Source organism: Malania oleifera, chromosome 2, assembly GCF_029873635.1.
Source record: "Malania oleifera isolate guangnan ecotype guangnan chromosome 2, ASM2987363v1, whole genome shotgun sequence".
Classification (NCBI taxonomy): Eukaryota; Viridiplantae; Streptophyta; class Magnoliopsida; order Santalales; family Ximeniaceae; genus Malania; species Malania oleifera.
The window spans coordinates 6484815-6509749 of record NC_080418.1 but is presented as its reverse complement, the minus strand read 5'-3'; the positions used below and the strand labels follow the sequence as shown (position 1 = coordinate 6509749).

The following is a 24935-nucleotide window of genomic DNA, read 5'->3' as shown; positions in this document are numbered from 1 at the left end:
TTTTCTGCCGCTGATACCTGCTAAACTGCTATAGCAGAATGCTATCTTGTTAACTGCAGTTCAAGTTGTCCCATATTTAGCACGTGATTATCTTCTATTAAAGCATGTTTAGGCTTTTGCAACTGTTGTAAGGCTTAATTCCCGCTTACCAGCTTGGTTAATATATTAAACTTATTTCTTACTAAAAAAAATTGAAGGCAATAAAAAGTGAAAGTAATAATACTAGTGTTTATATGTAGCATATCGTATTATTATAATCTAATTAACTAAATGTGCATGCCATGTGCATATATTTTTTTGACATCATATTGCCCTCACTATTATGGTTAATAGGATTACATTTTGTTTGATTTTTAAACCTCTTATGCGTTAGATTTCTTTTTTTGGTCATTAATGATGGTTGAAATTTTTAGGATAGACTCGTATTCTTTGTACGTTTTTGTTGAAAATTTGATTATTTTTGTATTTTGTTTGATACAGGTCGAGGGTATTATGTTAATATTCTTAAAATGTATGCCAAGATTCTTATGTTGAATCAAGGTTGACATACTACAATCCCAAGAATATTACAATATGAACCCAAACAAAAATATTCTTTTCAGCAAGGCTTCCCACTCCTAGGAATGGAAATCCCATTAAATGTCATTCCAAGATTGGCTGCAAATGAGCTGAGCTGAGTCGAGTTGAGCTTCAGCATGCTCAAGTTCAACTCGGTAGAGCCAGAGCTTGGCTCGGGTTCGGATGTGGCTCGGTTTGAACCTAGAAAGTTGGGCTTGAGCTCAGCTCGAGAGTAAGCTTGGGCTCGACTCATTTGCTGATTCGGGTTTGAGCTTGGGCTCATGCTCAAGCCGAAATTTTATAAATGGCCTAATGATAATAGTTTCATCCACGTATTTTTTTTGGGCTGACATTTGTGCCTTTCTCCTTGGGCAATTGGGCTAGTGTTGGACTCTTGGGATTGAGCCAACTTAACGAGCCTATAATGAGCTCATTACCAAGCTCCTTAACGAGCCTAATAAACAAGCCCATTCGAGCCAATTATCAAGCCGCTCATGAGCCAAACTTGGCTATGCTCACACTTGGCTTGTTTATAAACCGAATCTAAAAATTGGGCTTGGGACTCGCTCATTTAGATAATAAACGACCCTGAACGAGCCCTTGTTGAATCGAGCTCCCGAGCTGCTCATGAGCAGCTTGGTTCATTTGCAGCCCTATTCCAAGAGAACATTTTGGATCCTACAATGGCATCTAAAGCTTAAAAATGCGCTGTTGGAGTTAATGGTGAAGTAAATCTCTAAATGACCAGAAAGATTTGTTGGAGGTTATTTATGTCTTTTATTATTATTATTATTATTATTATTGAGTGTGTTGGTATGTTAATTAGCCGGAGTTAGTAAGGGTATTATTGTCATTAGAATGTATTTGATTTGTATAATAAATAGAGGGAGTGACCTATCCTCAAGTTAGGTCATTCATTTTAATTAAAATCTCAACATGGTATTGGAGCATGATCGAACCTAAATCCTATTATAATCAGCTGTTGCCGGAAACCCATTCTCGTCGCTGCCCTTCTCAGATCCACCTCCACCTTCGTTATTTCTCAAAACCAACCATAAAGCCAAAAAATAGATCCCTCCGAAGCCTATCACCACAAAACTCCATTGCTAGAAAAGGCCCCATGCACTGGCCAATTGTCGGCAGTGCTGACCACACGTGCTGGCGCGTGAAAAAGTTTTCAAAATATTTTATTTATTTATTTATTTTCTCTGCCATGTTCTGATTCCTTCATTAGACAATATTTTGAAGCTGTTGTGCATGTTTTATGCTAAAAGATCCAAATTTTTTTACCATGCACTCGCAGTAATCTGTTAATTTTTGTTCGGTGTTTGTAAAGGCTTCTTTGTGAGTTTCATGGAGCAGGGGCAGTGTTATATCAGTAGGTGAGTCGTTCACCTCGTCCGTGGTTGTGTGGTGCTTCACATAGATTGTGATTGCCCGGATTAGTTTTGATTGTTCTTCTTGTTTGACATTGGTGTAGTTGCAAATTTGTGAGTGTTGGGATGGAGTCTATATAATCCCAAAAATATGTTTCCTACGTGCTGTCACAGATAATGACTCAAAAGTTGGATGGAAAGAATATTCAGCAGGATTAGGAAAATCTGACCACTTGCTCCAATTTGATCCTTTTGTGAGAAGAGAAAAGAAGTGTGGATTCAAGAAGATTCCTTGATTGTTTCCCTCTTGTGGATTTCGATGGAGCCACAGATTGCACGGATGTGTGTGCATCTAGATATGTACAACGAGATTTGAGATCATGCCAAGCTTCTATACTTTAGTAACATTACATGTATGTATAATTTATCCTAGGAGGACTTTTAGTTAAAACAAGGAGATAGGAACATTGCAGATTATTTTGGAGATAGGAAGTGTATTTATGAGGAGCTTAACGTCGTGCAACCTATTATTGCCAACGTTCGTGAGATGCAAAAGCAGAGGGAGCAAATGACAATCCTTTGAGTATATGAGTAGCCTAGAAAGACACATTTTTTAGCATGAGGATCCAACTTATCCTGTGCCGCATCGCTTCTTTGTTTTTACAGATGCTATCTTCTTTGAGTCTGCACCTTACTACATCCAGTCCTCGAGTGCTTCTGAGCTAAATAAGTCTCTTCCTCAGCCTAATCTTTTATCTGCTTTGTTGTCCTTGCTGAACCAACCATCCAAGTCTCAATGTACCTCGAGTCCTCACCATCTTGATCATCCTAATTTGTAGGTGTATTCACGACTTCGGCTCCAAGGAAGAGAGCCCCCTCTAGCTTTTACTACCACACCTTTGGTTTCCTCATCTAATGATCATATTTCCCGTGATGTTGATCCTCCCAATTGTTGTTCGCAAAGGTAAACAATTATGTACCCAACATCCCATTTCCAACTATGTGTGTTATGACTTCTTATCACTCTCGTATTATTGTTTTGTTGCTGCCTTGTTATCTACTGCCCTTCCTAAATCTGTTTTCGAAGCCTTAGCCCACTCTGGATGGAGGAATGCTATGGTTGAAAAGATGAATTCTTTACAGGACAATAGCACTTGGGACTTAGTATCTCTTCCTCCTAACAAGCCCGTGGTTGGTTGTCGTTAGGTATACATTGTGAAAGTCAACCCTGATGGTTATGTGGCTCGTCTAAAGGCTGGTCTTGTTGCTAAGGGGTATACTCAAGTGTATGATTGGGATTATTTTGACACCTTTTCTCCATTTGCCAAATTTACATCAGTATGTTAACTAATGAGAGTTAGTAAGGGTATTATTGCCTTTAGAATGTATTTGATTTGTATTATAAATAGAGGGAGAGACCTATCTTCAAGTTAGGTCATTCATTTTAATCAAAATCTCAACAAGATTAATTGCATTGAGACTGAACATAAAGGCTCTAACATAGTATACATATGAGAGAAGATCTGTTACCGCTTGATTTTGTTCTTATATAAATGAACAGCTATAAGTTTAAAAACATTATCCTATTTGTAGCTAGTTCACCTGCATATTCTATTAGTTATCACTATCAGATGTGAGGAGTATATTCTAGTATGCATTTACAACGTGGCTTGGTTTATATCATAAGATATTCTGTACTTCCACACTCTTTAAATCTTTTTTCTGTCAAAAGTTGATTAAGTGAAAATTTCTGATGGTTTTATTTGGATATGAAACTTGATAAGTTTGACACTCTTAACTGAGAGAACCAAATTCTTGAAACCTTGTTACTTCTCTGAGAAGATCTCTTGGCTAGTTCCCTGTGACTAGGATGCAGTTTGATCATATTACCCAATTGCATTAAGTTAACAAAGGGCAAGTGTCAAATATCATAGAATAAACGGTGCCGAAAGCAGAATCTTTTACAAGCTGCACTAAGTTTAGGGATTTGAGTTTGAGATTTGTGATATAATTGGCATATAATATGGGCATTAGTTGGGTAGTAGTTTTGGCTTAGAAATTGTTGAGAGTTAAAAGGCCGGATTTGAGTGGTTAACTGTGCTGGTAGCATGCTGTAGAGAATAATAGGAGAAATATTAAAGTAGGGAATAGAGAGGTAGAGAAAGGTCCATTTCTCACTTGCTTCATTTGTTTAAAAGATATTCAAACCCCCTTCTATATAGAATTCTTTTCCTTCTCAAAAAATCTTGGTGGCCATGTAAACTTGGAGACTAAGAAGTCAACCAAGGCTTGGACTTTCCTAGGACTTCTAGACTCACTAAAAACAACCCAAATCTATACTATACATAGAAGTACGAATAGTTTAAATCATTTTGTGGACAAAAATAGACCCAAAATTATTAAAAGTTAATTTTTGTATCACATATATCCTAATCTTTAAAAAGAAGACTAAACACTCTTAAAAGAAATAGATTTTCATGCTGTATGTATAAGTGGAAATTGTGTAAATCTTTTTGTGTAGATCTTGTAAGACCAAATATTCCTAAAAGAAATAAGTTTTATATTATAAAGTAATTCAAACAAAACTAGATTAAATTACGTTTTGAATGTTTAAAAATTCTTGTTTAAAAAATAAAATAAAAAACTTTCATTTGGTTAAAAAATAAAATAAACTAACAATATATATACATTATACATATATATAATAAATTGGTAATAGTATGAATAGGATAAATGATTTTGTGAAAAAAATATCCTTATAGTTTTTTAGAAAAAGATAATATTCCTAAAAAGAGTAAAATTAACCAAAATTTGAAAATATTAATTTTATACAATATATTTTGGATAAGTTAAATGTTTAAACACCCCCCCCCCCCCCCCCCCAAAAAAAAAAAAAACTTCCTTTAACTAAAAAACAAACTAAACCAGGAGTATATATACTGTAAACCATTTTGTTGGAAAAAAATTTAATTTTTTTGAACCAGAATACAAAACGGATCTAGGAAAAAATTCAAGACAAATTAGATATGCATTTAGAAATTTTATTCAAAACAGTATATGTAAAAGTCCATTCCAGTAAAAATGAAAATGAATGTAATGGTATTATAAATGCTAAATAAAAGATATATCTCATAATAAAATAGCTCAAGTCTTCTAATGACCTTTAAAATTATTTTGAAGTATCTAACATCATTAGATAGATAATAAAATATAACTTCTGAAAATTAAATTTTAAAATAAAAGTATTGATCTAAAAGTACTTCCACTGAACTTATTTGAAATTAAAAAAAAAAAAAAACTCATTAATTGATCATTAAGTAAACAAAAAAATAATAATTATAAATGTTTTAGGTAGCAAATTACAATTTAGAAATTGTTATAAATTTATTAATATTTTCATTGGAAGAAGTCATATTTACTATTTTCATAAAATAAAAAATTACAAAAAAATTAATTATTAAATTTCTTATCTATAACTATTTATAAATTTTGAATTTAATATTTCATGTAGTGTTAATAAGAACACTCCTATCATTTCATATCTTAGATTTTGAAAATTTTTCTTGCCCCTATATCTATGTGGTGTCATAATAATATCTCATCTTGATGTTTGTATTTATAATTTTAAGTAAAATATAAATTTTTATAAATAACTTTGAATATTCATTCTTTAATTTATAAACTAAATTATGAGAATCTATTATTAATATTTTAAAAAAAAATATAAAAATTTTATTAAGAATTACAAAAAGTTTACATAATATTATTCATATGCAATCATGTGCAACACACTCGATACATTTACTAGTTTAGTTAAAATAAAAGCAGAGAACAAAAGCTTGACAGCTTTGGTTCCCCTTGTAATATTTTCCAAATCTTCACTTAACAGCTTTGGTTCCCCTTCTCTTGCAAAATTTTCCAAATCTTCACTCAACAGCTTTGGTTTGTTGGGTTCGGTCAATCTATGAGCAACAATCGCACACAAGCAAAAAATATACAAACAAGAGTGGAACACCAGATTTACGTGGTTCAGTCCACTGTGACCTACATCCACGGGAGAGCACAAATCTACTATAACCGTCGGGAGAAATATACAAGAAGAAGGAGGAGGCTACTGCCCTCAACTCCTCTTTCACTCTCTCTTCACTCTGCCTCACAACACAGCACCACACACACTCTCCAACTCACAGCTCTCTGCACTCACACAACACAGCACCACAACTCACACAATCTACTGCAACTCTCCACGCTAGCACACACAATTACAAACACATATATATACACATGGGAAGGGGAAGAAGTCAAATATGGAAGCTGTAATGTCAACGTGGTAGGCAGATTGTTGGTGGCCGTCCATCTCCAGCTTCAACATTTTCTGCTGAGTGGTGCGGTTGCTGACACTCATACGAGCCACACATCCTAACAATCTCCACCTTGGTGAGTATCAACTCCCAAAAAACCACAGCTCCACCTTGATACGAACTTGATCAAGGCAAGTCTTCATAACTTGGTTCAAATGTTTGAACCATGTAGAGAGTACCGCCTTCTTCATCGGCAAACCGAACTCGTCTGTTTGTTTCTGACAACGTACCGCTATCATCATCTGAGATCGAACCACCAACCATTGTGGTTCCTATCAACTTATACAACCCATGAGACTCCTTCCCAGTAAATATCATTGAGTCACGTCGGATCACCTCAATAGCTCCACCTGGGACATAGATTTGACAACCCTTAGAATCCAACCGACTAAGGGAGATCAAATTTCTTCGCATCCTTGGAACGAAGTTAATGTCATCCAAAATACGGACCACTCCAACGGGCGTCTTCAGCTTCACAGATCCAATCCCTCTGACATCGCATGAAGACCCATCATCGAGTGATACCGTACCGCGAACTTCTTTGAAAGAATGAAAAAATTCTTTCTTAAAACAAACATGGACTGAACTCCCAGAGTCCAAAACCCATCCATCATCGTTTAGACTGCCATGAGCATTCATGTTCTTCTTCATCAATTTCCGGCACTCTCTCTTCATATGGCCGTGCTTCTTACAGTATCGACACTGCACATTTCTTCGACTGATTTGTCGATGTGAGCTACTCACCGTTACAAGGGCCTCGTCATTACCATGTGTCACGGGCTAAGCTTGTTCAGGGCATTATGCTTGCCTATGACCGCTTATCTCGTGTGTTTGGGATGGGTTTCCATCATGTAAATACTAGTGTAGGGTTATTTTCTAGTATTTCTTTCATTGTAAGCCAAATAAGGCAGTATGACTCCTCGGTCACTTTGATGTTTCCTAGTGCTAGAGTGAGAATGGCCTAGAAAGCTCTTTAGGGGAGGGTGAGTGTTCATCAATCATTGTAAAACTCACTAGCAATTGTCAACGTACTTAGCCTACTTGCCTCCCTCGCTAAGTACAACATGTCAACGGAGGATTTGTTAATGAATTACGTTTGCTTCAATATTTACTGCTTGGTTGCCACGGCTTTCATGAATTGATTATAATTTCCGCTGCTATCTGATTGAATGTTAATGAAAGTGCTTCGTGGATGAATGTTGGTAAACAAAAGGCTGGCTAGTTAAGCAAGAGTGCTTTAGCTAGCGCCACACGGCCTTCACAACGGTGTGAAAAAGGCGGACCGTGACATTTGGTATCAGAGCCAAGTCGGTGACACTTGGTGAGAGCCCAAGGTTGAGTTGCTACGTGAATTCGATTGCCTTCGTTGTTGGGTTTGGAAAGCTTTGGTAAGTGACCATGGCACCAAACAATGCTGAGAGGATCAGCGTGCTGGAAGCACAGGTTGAAGAGTCAACCAACACTATGGCCGCGGAGGTGGCCCAGATGAGAGAACTTGTTGATGAAGTGAGGGGATCACAAAAACATCAAGCAGGTTTGATAGGCGACATGTCAGAGGACTTTCGCCACACTGTGGAAACTTTGCAAGCCCGGATGGCAGATCTGGATGCAAAGGTAAATGTGATGGTTCTTGCTATGGGGAACTCCAACACTCCAGGAGTTAGCAAGACCAAGGTTCCAGAACCCAGGACGTATGGGGGTGCCCGAGATGCCAAGGAGTTAGAGAACTTCTTGTTTGATGTGGAGCAGTACTTTCGCGTTGTGAGGATGGCCTCAGAACAGGCAAAGGTGGATACTGCGACCATGTACTTGGTTGGTGATGCCAAACTGTGGTGGCGTACCAAGTACAGAGAAATTGAAAATGGAAACTGTGTGATTGATAGTTGGGCAGACTTGAGGAGAGAGCTCAAGGCCCAATTTTTTCCTGAAAATGTTGAGTATAATGCAAGGAGAAAACTGAGAGATCTCAAGCATACGGGTTCAATCAGTGACTATGTAAAACAATTTTCTGCTTTAATGTTGGATATTCGGGATATGTCGGAGAAGGACAAGTTGTTCTATTTTCTAGAGGGGATGAAACCGTGGGCAAGGACTGAACTTCATAGACAAAGGGTTCAAGACTTGTCAACTGCACAAGCGGCTGCAGAACGCTTGACAGACTACGCTGGTGATGAGACCACTTCGTCCAAACGGTTTGGCGGAGAGGGAAACGGTGGAAAGTCTTTCAAGAATGGCAAACCCAAAAGTGGGGGAGCCGACCCTAATTCATCAACCTCACAGGAAGCTTCGTCGTCTCGAGGGTTCAACACACCCAATGGAAAGGGGAAGAGTAAAATTGAGTGTTTCTTGTGTCGAGGTCCTCATAGAGTTTTTGAGTGCCCTCACAAAGCATCACTTAATGCCTTACAGGCTTCTATTGCAGAACAGGCAGTGGAAGACGATGGGGAAGAGGATGATGCCCCGAGGGTGGGTTCAGTGCGGTTAGTGAACGCATTGGAAAAGCAGGAAAAAACACCGAAAGTTACACGAGCAAAAGGGTTAATGTTTGTGGACTTGAGGATAAATGGGAAGAGTACTCGCGCTATGGTGGATACGGGAGCTACTCATAATTTTGTTTCGCAGTTGGAAGCAGGAAGACTCAACTTATCCTTAGAGAAGGATACAGGACGCGTGAAAGCAGTTAACTCTGTAGCCCAGCCTACTCTAGGAGTAGCCAAGCAAGTGGCTATAAAGCTTGGACAGTGGGAAGGTCATGCGAATTTCACAGCGGTGCCATTGGATGACTATCCAGTCATTCTGGGAATGGAGTTCCTAATGGGGACGAGGGCAGTGCTGATGCCTTCGGCTGGTTCCCTGTGTCTGATGGGAGATCACTCGTGCATGGTGCAAGTCGTTGCAACGAAAGGAGACGAAGGGAAGTCCCTTTCAGCCATTCAACTCAATGAAGGATTGGGTAAGGGTGAGCAGACACGTCTAGCCACGGTGGTGGTAGACAAAGAAGTAGGCCAAGAGCTAAAGCCTACGACCATCCAAGCGGTGTTGGATGAGGATAAGGAGGTGTTGCCGAATAAGCTGCCTCAAAATTTGCTTTCACGACGGACTGTGGAGCAAGAGATCGAGTTGTTATCAGGAGTGAAACCACCTGCTAAAAGGCCATGTTGGATTGCGCCTAGAGAGATAGTAGAGTTGGGGAAGCAACTTGATGAAGTGGGAGCGGGATGTGTTCGCCCTTCCAAAACACCGTTGGGAGTATCGGTGTTGTTTCAGAGGAAACATGAAGAGCATCTACGGAAGGTGTTTGACAGGCTGAAGGGAAACAGTCTGAATTTGAAGAAGGAGAATTTCTCTTTTGCTCGGTGGAGCAACAAATTCCTTGGTCAAGCCGTTGAACAAGGTCGTATCCGGAGGGGTATGGAGAAGGTAAGGATGATTCAAGAATGGAAGATCCCCACGACAGTGAAGGAGTTGCGTTCCTTTCTTGGCCTTACTAGTTTCTACAGGAAGTTCGTTAAGGGGTATTCGTGGAGAATGACTCCAATGATAGGACTAGTGGGGAGGTATTATTGGCCGCACACGCGAGATGATGTGGTTGATTATACCAAAACTTGTCTCACTTGCCAACAAGACAAGGGGGAGCGGAAGAAGTATGGTACTTTCATGGCCGCACCAAAGTACTGTTTGGCAGAGGGGACGACACAATTGTTCCTTGTGACTATTGTGAGATATTGGGGTGTTCCCCAAGTTATTATTTGTGACCAAGATTCAATGTTCACTGACAACTTCTTAACAGAGTTTTTCAGGATATTCAGGTCACATCTTGACATCTCTTCGAGTTATCATCAACAGACAGACGAACAGATGAAGAGATTCAGAGAGCTACTAGATGAGTACTTGTGCCATTATGTCAACGACAACCAGAAGAATGGCGTGCAACTACTTGATGTGGCTCCGTTTTGTGGCAATGCCCAAAAGCACTCAACAACCAACAAGAGCCCTTTTGAGCTTGTTACAGGCCAGTTGTCACTGTTACCTCACACAGTGGGCGAGCCGTACAAACGAAAGAGTCCTAAGGCGTACATCTTCACCAGTGAAGGGAGACAGAATGCAGACTTTGCCCAAGCCTATCTGGAGAAAGCTTCTAAGCAGATGAAGAAGTGGGCAGATCAGGAGAGAAGACTGCAGTCTCATGTCAACTGCCTCAAGCCATTCAACGCCGACACCAACAACCTAAGCAGAAGTCAGTCAAACAGCGCAGAGTTGAAGACAGTGCCACCTGACAGACATGATGTTGAAGAGATCCTTGCAGACAGAAATTTCATATCCTCAAGGAAGAAGCGGCAGAAGTTCCTAGTGGAGTGGAAATGCCTTAATGACAAAGAAATCAGCTAGATTTCTGCGGAAGATATTCAACTGTTCGTGGACAAATTTGAAGTGTACCTACCGCCAAAAGTCTACGAGGACGTCGACCGCATAAGTGGGGGAGAATGTCACGGGCTAAGCTTGTTCAGGGCATTATGCTTGCCTATGACCGCTTATCTTGTGTGTTTGGGATGGGTTTCCATCATGTAAATACTAGTGTAGGGTTATTTTCTAGTATTTCTTTCATTGTAAGCCAAATAAGGCAGTATGACTCCTCGGTCACTTTGATGTTTCCTAGTGCTAGAGTGAGAATGGCCTAGAAAGCTCTTTAGGGGAGGGTGAGTGTTCATCAATCATTGTAAAACTCACTAGCAATTGTCAACGTGCTTAGCCTACTTGCCTCCCTCGCTAAGTACAACATGTCAACGGAGGATTTGTTAATGAATTACGTTTGCTTCAATATTTACTGCTTGGTTGCCACGGCTTTCATGAATTGATTATAATTTCCGCTGCTATCTGATTGAATGTTAATGAAAGTGCTTCGTGGATGAATGTTGGTAAACAAAAGGCTGGCTAGTTAAGCAAGAGTGCTTTAGCTAGCGCCGCACGGCCCTTCACAACGGTGTGAAAAAGGCGGACCGTGACACCATGCCATGTGGCATGCTCCGATACATTGATACCGTCCCGTGTCTTCTTTTCTTTTTCGTATCTTTTTTGATCTTCACAGTCCCTCTTGAAGTGCCCCTTTTTATCACACCAGTAACATACGACCTCACTCGTATCTCGTCCTCTTGACTTTGAATGCCATTGCTTACGTCCGAGCTTTCGATCTTTCCTTCTTCCTTGTCTTTCACAATTAGCCACCAAAGCTTGCTCATGAGACGTCACAATCGGCTTTCTTAACGTCTCAGAATCTTGAAGTGATGCCATCACATCATCCAACTTCAAGGTTTCCTTCCCCACGAGCAATGCAGTTACCAGACCATCAAATGAAGCTGGTAGAGACGTCAATTGTAGAAGCGCCTTATCTTCTTCATCAATCTTTACACCGAGGCTCAACAATTGGGTCAAAATCTTGTTATAATCGTTTATGTGATCAAAAAGACTGCTTCCCTCATTCATTCGAAGTTGATACAGTTTCTTCTTCAGAAAAAATTTATTGGTAAGGGACTTTGACATATACCTTTGCTCCAATTTCTTCCAAAGCTCCATTGGGGAGGATTTGTCTAACACCGAATACTTAGCTTTATTTGCTAGACACAAGCGGATTGTGCTGATCGTCTTCATCTCTAATTCGGTCCAGTCATCATCTTTGAAATCATCTGGCTTCTTCCCGATCAACGGCTTGATCAAGCCTTGATGAACCAAAATGTCCTTCACCGTGCTCTGCCATAAACTGAAGTTGTTCCGCTCATCGAACTTCTCCACCTCAAACTTCGAAGTGCCAATACCTGTCATTATGCTCTGATTCTCACAAAGTGGACACCACCAATGGCTTCGGAACGGCCTAAAACCTTAGAAATGGTTCAAGCCACTCGAAAAACCGACCCGAAATGGCTCCGAAAAACCCGGTCAAACTCTCGGTCAAACGTGGTCAACTCTGGTAAACTTTAACTAAATATTCCTCTCAATGACGGAATATTCCCTCACGGTGTTAGTGATGCCGTTAATTGTGCTGTTTGCTGACATGGCACGTGGGGCCCACTACAGGTCCTAGGTACTAATGTGGCATGCGGGGCCCGCCTTCTGACGCGTGAAATGTGGGTCCCTAGGTGCTGACGTGGCGTGGGGTCCCTGGCTGACGTGGCGATTGATTCATCCGCTGACATGGCAGCTGACTAGATGGTTTACTGGGCGCTGATGTAGCACGGGTCCCGGCTGATGTGGCCGTCTTCTACCTTCCTCCCTTCCGTTCGTTGGTCTTTGGCTGGCGCGTGACCGCGTGTGGAGTGACCCGCGGATTGCTTGCCGGCGCGTGAAGGCACGTGGGTGCGCATGGAAACGTCGCCTTGACGTCGGCGGCATGTGTGAGCGCGTGCGACTTCCTCCGATCTCCGTTCAAGCTCTGGTTACCGTTGTTAGCTTCGTCTCGACGAGAGGAATCTTGTGGTGGTCTCAAAACCGAGTTTCGAGCTACTGGGCAGAGGCTCAAACCTGAGAATTTTGCTTCGATACGACGATTTTGCTCCAACCTCACTCTGATACCATTTGTTGGGTTCGGTCGATCTATGAACAACAATCGCACACATGCAAAAAATATACAAACAAGAGTGGAACACCAGATTTACGTGGTTGGGTCCATTGTGACCTACATCCACGAGAGAGCCCAAATCTACTATAACCGTCGGGAGAAATATACAAGAAGAAGGAGGAGGCTACTGCCCTCAACTCCTCTCTCACTCTCTCTTCACTCTGCCTCACAACACAGCACCACACACCCTCCAACTCACAGCTCTCTGCACTCGCACAACACAGCACCACAACTCACACAATCTGCTGCAACTCTCCACGCTAGCACGCACAATTTCAAACACACATATATACACATGGGAGGGGGAAGAAGTCAAATATGGAAGCTGTAATGTCAACGTGGTAGGCAGATTGTTGGTGGCCGTCCATCTCCAGGTTCAACATTTTCTGCTGGGTGGTGCGGCTGCTGACACTCATACGAGCCACACATCCTAACATGGTTCCCCTTCTCTTGTAATATTTTCCAAATCTTCCCAGCATATAATTTGCACCAGCAAGTATATCTATGTCATTGGGAGTGGCAGGCATTCCATGTGAATGCGTGGTATACAAAGGGAAATTTAAAACTATAGATGAAGGAAGAAAATGAACTAAAGATGGAAATATTTACTTTAACAACTGGTGGTTGTATATTTTTTGGGATTTTTATATTAGTTAAATTCCTCAGGGATTGAAGATTTAAATCTTCATTCTTGTTCCTTCTGTGTATATTTTTAGGAGTTCCGGGACAAGCAGATAACATATTAGATGGTTTTTCTTTTGAATGGGAAGTTTGGTCTCATGCTTCCTTTCTTTGTGCAGGGAATTAGTGGAATTCCTCCTATTCGCGATGGTTACAATCCAGCAACTTGGGTACTTGAGGTCAGTACACCTGCTGTAGAAGAGAGGATTGGTGAAGATTTTGCCAATCTATACAGAAATTCTGAGCTCTACAGGTGACCTCGATGTTGTACATTTGTTTTAATTGTCAACCTTTTTTTTTTCATTTGTTGTGTTTCTTAGTTCGTATTTTCATGTCTAGGGAAGTTGAGGATTCCATTAAGCAGTCGAGTATTCCTCCTGCTGGTTCAGAGCCATTGAAGTTTTCATCCACATATGCACAAGACCCGCTTTCTCAGTTCAGATTCTGTCTTTGGAAGCAAAATCTTGTATATTGGAGAAGCCCTTCGTATAATGCTGTGAGGTTGTTTTTTACGACATTGAGTGCATTGATATTTGGCTCAGTATTTTGGGATGTTGGCTCCAGAAGGTAATTTCTGATAATTCCATTTTTTTCTTAACCCTTAAAATACAATTCTCTATGAGTTATTATTTTTACTTGGATTGATTTTCTTTTATTTGCTTGCACACAAGGATATAGATGGTGGTTTTAAATGGAATAGCATTGCTTAATGTGTGGTGGAAAGTGGGAGTGGGGGATGTTGCGTAGCAGGAAGCTGGTGTAATAGCTGTGACATTTTTCTCAAGTGCATCCAGACTTATCTTTATTTATATATTTGCATGTAGCCCTAAAACCTTCTTGAAAAGTTTTATAATGTATTTTGGATCGTCTAATTCAACTTACAAACACTCTTTAGTAAGGGCAATAAATTTTACATTGGTTTTAAACTGTTATTGACAGAAATATCTATATATTTGCACTTTTCATTATCAAATGTGTTAAATAAACAAATGAAACAAAGCATGTAAGCTTGTCACCCACTGGTCTATTATGCACACAAACATAAAATAAAATAAGTTCTATTATTTTATTAGTTAAAGTAATAAAAAATGGGTGAACTACGACCAATAGATTTTATTGTGTAAAGTATTAACAACTTGAACAAATAAAAATCTAGAAAAGAAAACAAGGTTGAGGTTAAACAATATGGAAAATAAATATCAAAGTTTTACTAGTATTATCCGTGTAAAACATGTTTTTAAAAAAAGCATTGTTCATATCAGATTGTTAGCTAATGCATCTGGTGCATGGTATGATAAGTAAACATTTTGTATCTTTGTCATCCTCATTATAATCTCCTCCCCTATTTGTCATAGCCAATTGAGTTAGATTTATAAAACGAAAAATAAGGGAAAATGAGAAGGAGCATAAAAATAGAATAAAATTTTTATTTAATAGTTTGGGAGATAGTTAAGGGCTTGCATGAGGAAAACTGGGAGTGTAGAAGCAGTCAACTCTTCACAACATAGATCATGGAGTCAGGTGGTGGTGGAAGGTAAGAATCATGAAGGTGTTGGCTGAAGTAGTGAACCTGAGGGCAAGGCAAATTGGCCGGATCAATCGACCAGAGTGAGAAGGAAGTTAGGGTTCCGGATGGTGCAGAGACAATCACAGAGGCAGCTAGGGCAGCCTTTGGGAAAGAGGCCGTGAACAGAATTGGACCGGGTTGCATGTTTCTTATTCTGGAATTGGCCCAAGTATTTGAAAAAGGAGGTATTTATTTATTGACTAAATTGGGCTAGTTAATTTTAGTTGGTGGACTTCTTTCCCCCACACATTGTACATACCTTCTCTTCTTTTTATCTAATATACTTTCTTCTGTTTTCCAAAAAAAAAAAAAAAACTAAAAATGGGCCTTTTGGTTGAACAGGCCCAATGTTTAGGAAAGGATGATTTGGGCTTCAGTTTGGACTCGAAGTGAGGCTCTCTTCATATGGGCTTCCTGCATAAGGTTGATTTGGGTAACCAGACTCATGATTCAGTAATTAGGGACCCAAATACTGCCATTGTGCTTCCAGAAACAGAGCAGGCCCAAGTTGCTGTTCCTACATCTCAAAATATGAATACAGGAAAGGAGGAAGCTACTTCATCTGATAGTTGAACAAAGTTGATCATCAGTTGGAGGATGCTCAGGTTATTAGCAGTTTAGATTCAAATCAAGTTCGTGGAATAAAAAAATGTGTCTAGTACTGAAAATGTTTTAGAAGGTGGTGTGGAAAAGAGTAAAAAAGAAGAAACAGGGTTGGGGGATAAATTTGATGATTGTCATTTTTATACTAATAAATTTTAAAGTGATAAGGCTTTATGCCCGTTGAAAGGCAGCTTGTTTGGCTGCTGACATGAAGAACATATTTGAAGAAAATAGAGAAAATTTGGGTGAGTAGATGGCAAAGTTACCGAGGAGAGATTCTAATGGAGAGCTCAGCATTGTGGAAGTCTCATGTTGAGAAAAATGTTGGACAGAAGAATGAGACTAGTGAAGGTATGGTTAACTTTTTTTTTTGGGGGCCGGGGGGGGGGGGGGGGGGGATGTGGTGTCAGACTCAGAAAGCGATGATAGTAGTGATTTTGATTGTGGTGGAGGATTATTGGATGAGATTTGAAAACAATATGGATGCATTTCTGAGTCCTGCAATCAAATAGGGGATTTATCTTATGTCCATCCACCCCCATTGGAAGGTCTGGTGGGACCCCCCCTTCTCTGGGAAAGATGGATACACTAGTGGAGGAGATTCCAAAGGAGCAGTTGGAAGCTCAAATTCTTCTGGATAAAGTGGATTTAAAGTTGAGTGATATTGGAGGGAATGAAGTGTGCTTGGATGGTGGTAAAATTTGAAAGGTGAAGGGTCAAAGGGAATTAGAGAATTTGAAGAGTTCAGTACATTATGATGGAAAGGGTTTGAAAAGGGGGTTTCTTGGTTAATTTTGATTAGCTTTATTTTGGGGTCTTGTTTTCCTTTTGTTTTCTTTTTGTTTTTTCCCTTTGGTAAGTGTTTTTTTAAGGTGGACTTCTTGTCCCTGCACACTGTAACTTCTTTTCTTTCTATCTAATATATATTCTTTTGTTATCTATATAAAGAAATTTTGCTCTAATAGTCTTGTAGTGATGTAGTGGTCTTGTAATGGTCATAGTAGCTGTTACTTAAGCTGTATATCTGCAATAAATTGAAGATTCAGTGAAGAAAATACAACACTCAGGGTTAGAGATGGAGTAGAAAAGAAGAGAATAAGAAGTGAGAGCTGCAGTTTCCTGGAGCATACATACAAAATACAAATCCACATCTGCCCCTTATATAGATGTTGAAATATTGACGAAAATGGAGGACCTCATCACAATGATAGGTCTCCCCTTTTATTTATAATTATAATGTATGTCAAGTACATAACAATGACCATATTACCCTTACTAACTCGCGCACTCACCCATGCTTGCTAACACAACAATAACTCAACAAAAATACTAAATAACTATAGTACTTAGGAACGCTTCCCCCAAACTAGAGTGTTGATATCATATGCTTCTAGCTTGTTACAAATGGATTTAACTCGAGCATCCCCTAAGGCTTTAATGTATAAATCAACAAGTTGTAATTCAGACTTCACTTGTCATTGTAATGAGTTTTTGCAAAAGCTTCCCTTGAATGAAGTGACAATTAACTTAATGTGTTTCACCCACTCTTGGAAGACTTGGTTGGAGACAATATGAGTAGCAATGTGATTATCACATATCAACTTTAAGGCTGCGTACTATAGACCTATTGTGGTCCGCCCCTTCCCCGGACTCTGCATAAGCAGAAGCTTTGCGCACTGGGCTGCCCTTTTTTAACTTTGTAGACTGAGAATGTGGAAAACCGAGTTCTTCTAACATGTTCTTTAGTCAAATAAGCTCGCATGTAGTGTAAGCGATAATCTAACTCAGCCCTTGAACTAGCCACAACTATTTGTTTCTTACTTTTCTTGGATACCGAGTTACATCCAACAAAAAACAAAATACCCGGTTTTGGATATTTTTTTGGAAGGTGACCAACCCAATATGAATTTGTATATCCCAATCTGAATCTGTATATCTCTAGACATAACGCGATCTCGATCCTCAAACAAGAGACCTCTCCTAGGTGCGTACCTCAAGATATGAATGACTACATCTTGGTGACTTGTTCTTGGAGCATCAAGAAACTTGCTCACAACACTTGTTGCAAAAGGTATATTGGGTGGCTACAAGATATTTCCAACTTTCAACAAGTTTTCCATATCTTTGAAATCTTTTAGGTCAGTGAACAAATCACCCATATTTGGCACTAACTTTTTGTTAGGATTGATGTTTGGATTGTAATGGTCCGCTCTCACCTAAAAGGTCTAGGACATACTTCTTCTATGACAAAATGGTCCTTGTACAAGATCTAGATACTTTTTATCCAAGAAGTATTTCAATGGCCCTAAATTCTTTGCTTGAAGTTTAGCTTGCAGAAATTTGATAACTTGATCATCACCACTAGTAATCACAATACTATCCACATCTACAATGAGCAAAATCCTACCCAGAGAAGTATTACAATAATACAGAGTGCTTTGTTGCCCACCATTGAAGTCCAAACTCAAGTACTATGATACTAAATTGATCAGACATGTTTTGTGAAACTGCTATAGACCATGCTAGGATTTTTGAGCCAACACACTAATCTTGACTACCCTTGAGCAGCAAACATAAGTGGTTGCTCCATATAGACCTCCTCCTAAAGATCGCCATGTAGGAAGAATACACTTGAATGTATCCCATAGCAATGGGACAGGGCTTCAAATGAGCCATGGAACCATTTGAATTGACTTTGACAGTATACACCTAGCGGCAACCAACCGCAAATTTATGAGGAGGAAAATGTACTAGTTCCCAAGTATCATTATCTTGTAACATGCTTCAACCATTGCTGTCACCTAGAGCTGTATATGACTTTAAAAATTTATTTTGGAAGAGGATCAAAAGACAGAGAACTAACAGAACAATAATAATGGAAGGTGCAATGTGACGAGATACTTGTTGGCATGCTTGATACTATATGAACCTTGAATAATCCTTCTTGGAGGCAATTATAGTACATTGTTCACCAATGTTCGAACGAGTGGTTGATGAGAAAAACATACTTTTGAGATTTATGAACTTCATCCCAACATACTTTTGGTTGGCATTTTATACAAAATCTCATCCAAAGTCTTGGCAGTTACACTCGAGCATGATTTCAAAAGTTGTTGGGAAGCACCATCACTCCTTCGTTGCAAGTAGGGAAATCTTGGATGCCACTCAGTTGCCAATGAAGTTGTAGATGCCTACATAAAGGGTGGGAACAGAGGAGTGGTCTGTGATCTTGATATGGAGAAGGCTTTGAACCATGTAAACTAAAGTTTTCTATTGTGCATTCTCGTAAGAATGGGTTTTGGGAAATGTTGGTGCAGATGGATCTTTTAGTGTATCTCAACGTCATCTTTTTCAGTTCCGGTAAATGGCTATCCTTTTGGTTTAAGGCAAGGTGACCCCCTTTCCCCCATTACATGGAAGTGCTAAGTCTTATGATAACTAATGCAAATGAAGGTAGTTTTCTTAAAGGACTCGGCACTGGAAGGCCCATTTACCCTATAGAATACACCCATCTCCTTTTTGCAGATGACACTATTATCCTTTTGTGAGGATGAGGTGGAGCAAATTCTTTGTCTGAGATGCATCCTCCTTGGTTTTGAAGCAGTTTCAGGCTTAAAAGTGAATCTAGGGAAAAATGAGATCTTTCCCATGCGAATATGCAATCATGGTCTTTGCTTGCAAGTATCCTTGGCTAAGCTTAGAGCCTTCTCATTACTTATCTTGGCCTCCCGTTAGGAGCAATTTTAAGGATGAGGGTATTCGGGATCCCATTGTTAGTTGGTTCGAAAAGAAACTCGTGGGTTGGAAAAGAAATTTTTTTTCTAAAGGTGGCAGACTCGCTCTCATTAAAAGTACTCCGTCCAATCTCCCGGTTTACTTCATGTTTCTTGTTGAATAATTGGGTGAAATGGAAGACCTAAACACAATGATAGGTCTCCCCCTTTATTTATAATATATGTCAAGCACAATTGGAATGACCATAATAGCCTTACTAACTCACACTTATTACTAACAAAACTCTTAACACATAATAATAATACTAAATGACTATATAACCATTAACACTCCCCCTCAAGGTGGAGCATATATATCATATGCTCCTAGGTTGTTACAAATGAATTTCACATGAGTACCTCCCAAGGCTTTAGTGGGCAAATTAGCAAGTTGAAACTCAGATTGAGTAGTTGTAATGAGCTTCTATACAAGTTTCTCTCGAATAAAGTGGCAATCAACTTCAATGTGCTTTGTCCGCTCATGGAAGACTGGATTGAAGGCAATATGGATAGCAGCTCGATTATCACACGTCAATTCCATTGGTTGAGAATGTGGAAAAAACCTAATTCTTTCAACATGTTTTTCAACCAAACAAGTTCACATGTAGTGTGCGCCAAGGCCCTATACTCTGACTCAACACTCGACCTGACCACCACAATTTGTTTCTTATTTTTTCAAGACACCAAATTACCACCGACAAAAATACAATACTTGGTTGTGGATTTTTTATCAGAAGATGATCTAGCTCAATCTGCATCAGTATATCCCTGAATATTAGTGTGACCTTGATCCTGATAAAAGATACCTCTCCTAGGTGCACATTTAAGATATCTCAAAATGCGAATTATTGCTTCATAGTGACTTTTTCTTAGAGAATCAAGAAACTACAACACTATTGCGAAAGACATCCAGCCGAGTGACTGTGAGATAATTCAACTTTCCAACAAGACTTCGATATCATCTAGGGTTGAGCAACAAATCACTCTTATTTGGCACTAGTTTGATGTTAGGATCAATAGGTGTATCAACGGGTTTGGAGCCCAATAGTCCAATCTCATCTAAAAGATCAAGAACATACTTCCTCGGTGACCTGATGGTTCCAGTACAAGATCTCGATACTTCTATACCCAAGAAGTACTTTAATGGTCCCAAATCCTTTATCTGAAACTTAGTCTGCAAGATATGCAAGGCTCTGAACACCTTAATCATCATCACTAGTTATCACAATATCATCCACATACACAATAAGCAAAATCCTTCTAGATGGAGCATGACAATAAAATATAGAATGATCTACTGCACATAGTCGAAGGCCAAATTCAAGTACTACAACACTGAAGGGACCAAACCATGCCCTTAGAGACTGTTTTAGACCATATAGTGACTTCTTGAGCCGACACACTAAGCCTAACTCCCTCTAAGCAACAACCTAAGTGGTTGCTCCATATAGACCTCCTCCTAAGGATCACCATGTAGGAGAGCATTCTTCACGTATAACTGGTGTAGAGGACAATGATAGGTGGTGGCTAAGGAGATGATTAAATGTACTAAGACAAGTTGGGCTATAGGGGAGAACATGTCTAAATAGCCTAGGCCATACACCTTTGTACATCCCTTAGCAACAAGGTGGGCTTTCAATCGAGCTAGGGAACCATTTGGATTAACCTTCACAGTATACAACCAATGTCAACCAACCATAGACTTATTAGGAGGAAGATGTACAAAGTCCCAAGTATCATTATCCTGTAGAGCATGCATCTCATCTATCATTGCATTTCTCCACCCAAAATGGAATAGTGCTTCAAAAATAGACTTGGGAAGAGCAATAGAAGATATGGTACTAACAAAACAGTAGTATGAGGGTGATAAGAAATCATAAGAAGCAAAATTATAGATTGGATGTTGGGTACAAGTGCTTTTACCTTTTCGAACAACAATAAGAGAATCAACCACTTGGGGAAGAGGATCATCTGACGAGGAAACTGGAGGTGTAGAAGTGGAAGCTGGAGGAAGCCCTCCTCCCTTGAGTCTTTGTGTTTACACTTGCAGATTGGGATGATCCAAATGATGAGAAGGACTCAAATTGGATGATGCAGGAGGACTAGACGAAGGAAATAAGTTAGGATCAAGAAGGCTAGGTAGAGGAAAAGGCTCATCAAGGTTGAAAGAACTCAAGGAATCAGAATAGTACGATGTAGACTTAAAAAAGGTGACATCAGTAGAGATAAAGAATCAATTTAAAGTGGGGTTGTAACATTGATATCCTTTTTGAGTATAGGAATAACCTAAAAAAATACATTTGATAACACGAGGATCCAATTTATCCCTTCGTGGTTTTAACTAATGAACAAAGGAGAGACAACCAAATAAACAAGGAGGAAGGGATAACAAAGGAGCCTCATGGAAGATGATTGAATATGAGATTTTACCATGAAGGATAGAAGATGACATTTTATTGATGAGGAAGAAAGCACTGAGAACAACATCACTCCAAAAAACTTTAGGGACATTCATTTGATACAAAAATGTTCAAGTTTAGGAATATGTCTATATTTCTCTCCACAACTCCATTTTGTTGTGGAGTGTGGGCACAAGATGACGGATAATTACGCCAGAGTTTGTCATATAGGTAATGAATTGAGTACTAAGTACTCTTTAGCATTATCACTACGAAGTATTTGGACTGGCATATCAAACTGAGTTCTTATTTGAGAACAAAAGGCACAAAAGATATTAAACAACTCAAAGCGATCTTTCATCAAATACAACCAAGTCATTCTGGAATAGTCATTGACAAAAGTGACAAAGTATCGAGACCCCAACTTTGACGCGACACGACTAGGACCGAAAACATCGGAATGGACTAGCATGAAAGGGCTAACGATTCCTTTATTGGCTCGAGAGGCAAAGGGAATACGATGATGCTTTCCTAATTGAAAGACTCTCAATCAAGGGTAGACATGGAACTCAAAGTAGGAACTAGCTGTTTTAAGTTGACCAATGATGGATGACCAAGGCGACAATGGATTTGATGTGGTGTGACAGCAACACTGCAGGAAATAGGAGAAGAGAGCGACTCAAAGTAGTAAAGTCCATTAGCCTCACGCCTTGTGCCAATTGTCTTCCTTGTCTTCAGATCTTAAATAAGTACAAAATTTGGAAAGAAGGTTACAGAGCAATTTAGTGACTTCATAATTTTACTAACAGACATAAGATCAGAGGGAGACTTATGAATGTAGAGAACAGAAGAAAGAGAGATGGAGGGAGTAGGATTTATTGTTCCTATCAGTGTTTTAAAAGGCATTATTGAGATGCGCCTTGAGGCCATTTGGGCCTAAAACGCCCTAAGGCGTAAGTGGAGATGCGCAACTCCAGAAAGGCGTACGCCTTAGGGGAGAAGGCATATGCCTCAGGTCTAAATGCTCACCTTTTACGCCTCAAATGTAAAGGCGTACGCATGTTCCCCTTTCCTCCTGCAGCACCAAAAGAGTTAGAACCGGTGATAGTTCCAACTCCTCATGAGTCTAACTCCAATCCTGACCAAGTAAAACATGACTTACCCATTGCTCTTAGAAAACAATGTCATTCATGTGCTCTCCACCCTATCTCAAAATTTGTATCTTACAATGCTCTTTCTACCAAGTGTCGTGCTTTTACTTCTAACCTTGACAGAATCCAGATTCCTAAAATATTCAAGAATCCTTGGAGATTCTAGAGTGGAGAGAGGTAGTGATGGAAGAAATAAGGGCACTAGAAAAGAATGGAACTTGGGAGGTGATGACTTTGCCAAGGGGAGAAACCAGTGGGCTATAAGTGGGTGTTCACAGTTTAGTACAAGACTGATGGCACAATAGAAAGATACAAAGCCTGCCTTGTGGCAAAGGGGTTCACTCAGACATACGATATTGACTACACCGAGATGTTTGCACTAGTAGCAAAGCTGAACACAATACGGGTTCTCTTATCTCTGGCAGCAAACCTGGATTGGCCACTCCATTAGTTTGACATCAAGAATGCTTTTTTGAATCGTGAGCTAGAAGAAGAAGTGTTCATGACACTACCACCAGGATTTTGCAAGGAGGGAGAAGAAACTAGAGTGTGTAAATTGAAGAAATCCTTGTATGGACTCAAGCAATCACCAAGGGAGTGGTTTGATAGATTTGCAAAGGTGATTAAGAAACAAGGATACCGACAGGGGTAGTCAAATCACACTATGTTCTTAAAACAGTCCAATGAGGGAAGAAGGACCATCGTGATTGTGTACGTTGATGACATCATTCTCACTAGATATGACACAGGAGAGGTGGAGAGATTGAAGAAGATCTTAGCCATAGAGTTTGAGGTAAAAGACCTAGGTCAAATGCGACATTTCCTGGGAATGGAGGTCGTCAGATCAAGGAAGGGAATTAGTGTCTCCCTGAGAAAGTATGTACTTGACCTTTTAATCAAGATTGGCATGCTTGGTTGAAAACCAAGCAATACTCCTATTGAGGCAGGAAAAAGAACAGAAGACGTAGGAAAGCCTGTGGATAGAGAGAGATATCAGAGACTAGTAGGTAGTTTGATCTACCTCTCTCACTTTAGACCTGACATTGCTTTCATTGTAAGTGTGGTCAGTCAACACATGCACTCACCATAGGAGAGTTACCTAGAAGCAGTATATAAGATTCTCAGATATTTGAAAGGCTCTCTAGGGCGAGGACTATTCTTCAAGAAAGGTAACAGTAAGAAGGTAGAGATCTACACAGATGCGGATTGGGCAGGATCAGTAGAAGACAGAAGGTCTACTACCGGCTACTTGTACCTATGTTTGGGGAAATCTAGTAACACGGAGGAGTAAGAAGCAGAGTGTGATAGCTAGAAGTAGTGCCGAGGCTGAATTCAGAGCTATTGCACAAGGGATGTGTGAAGGGCTATGGTTACAAAAAACTTTTGGAAGAACTACACATCACAGTAGAGCTCCCCATCAAACTCTATTGCGACAACAAAGCCGCCATTAATATTTCATTTAATCCTGTTCAGCATGACAGGACTAAACATTTAGAAGTGGACATGCATTTTTTTAAGGAGAAAATTGAGAAGGGGACAATTTGCATGACCTCTATCCCTACAAGAGAACACTTAGCATATATTTTCACTAAGGGATTACAGAGATCTAGCTTTGAAGAGTTTATTTGCAAGTAAGACATGATCAATATCTATGATCTAACTTGAGGGGGAGTGTGGAATGATGGCAAGCAGTGTGAACGACAGCCACGGTTGGTGAATGACGGCCACCTACCATGGTAGGTGAGCCACCGCCACCTACCATGGTGGGTGAGCCCCCACGACCTACCATGGTGGGTGAGCCACCACCACCTACCATGAGATCTTGCCACAAGCCAGAGGCTATAAATTGAGACCCC

General features: G+C 39.8%; 1 protein-coding gene across 3 annotated transcripts in view; it reads left to right on the top strand.

The window, feature by feature from the left end:
• The window catches only part of LOC131149607 (ABC transporter G family member 31), an 83009-nt gene that overhangs the window by 47785 nt on the left and 10289 nt on the right, over positions 1–24935 (top strand). For 2 of the 3 annotated variants that reach the window (XM_058100210.1, XM_058100212.1), the window contains 2 exons: positions 13706–13839; positions 13926–14153. In XM_058100210.1, coding sequence (XP_057956193.1) covers positions 13706–13839; positions 13926–14153 — 362 coding nt within the window. The remainder of the gene's footprint in view (positions 1–13705; positions 13840–13925; positions 14154–24935) is intronic. The other variant, XM_058100211.1, reaches the window with a different exon arrangement.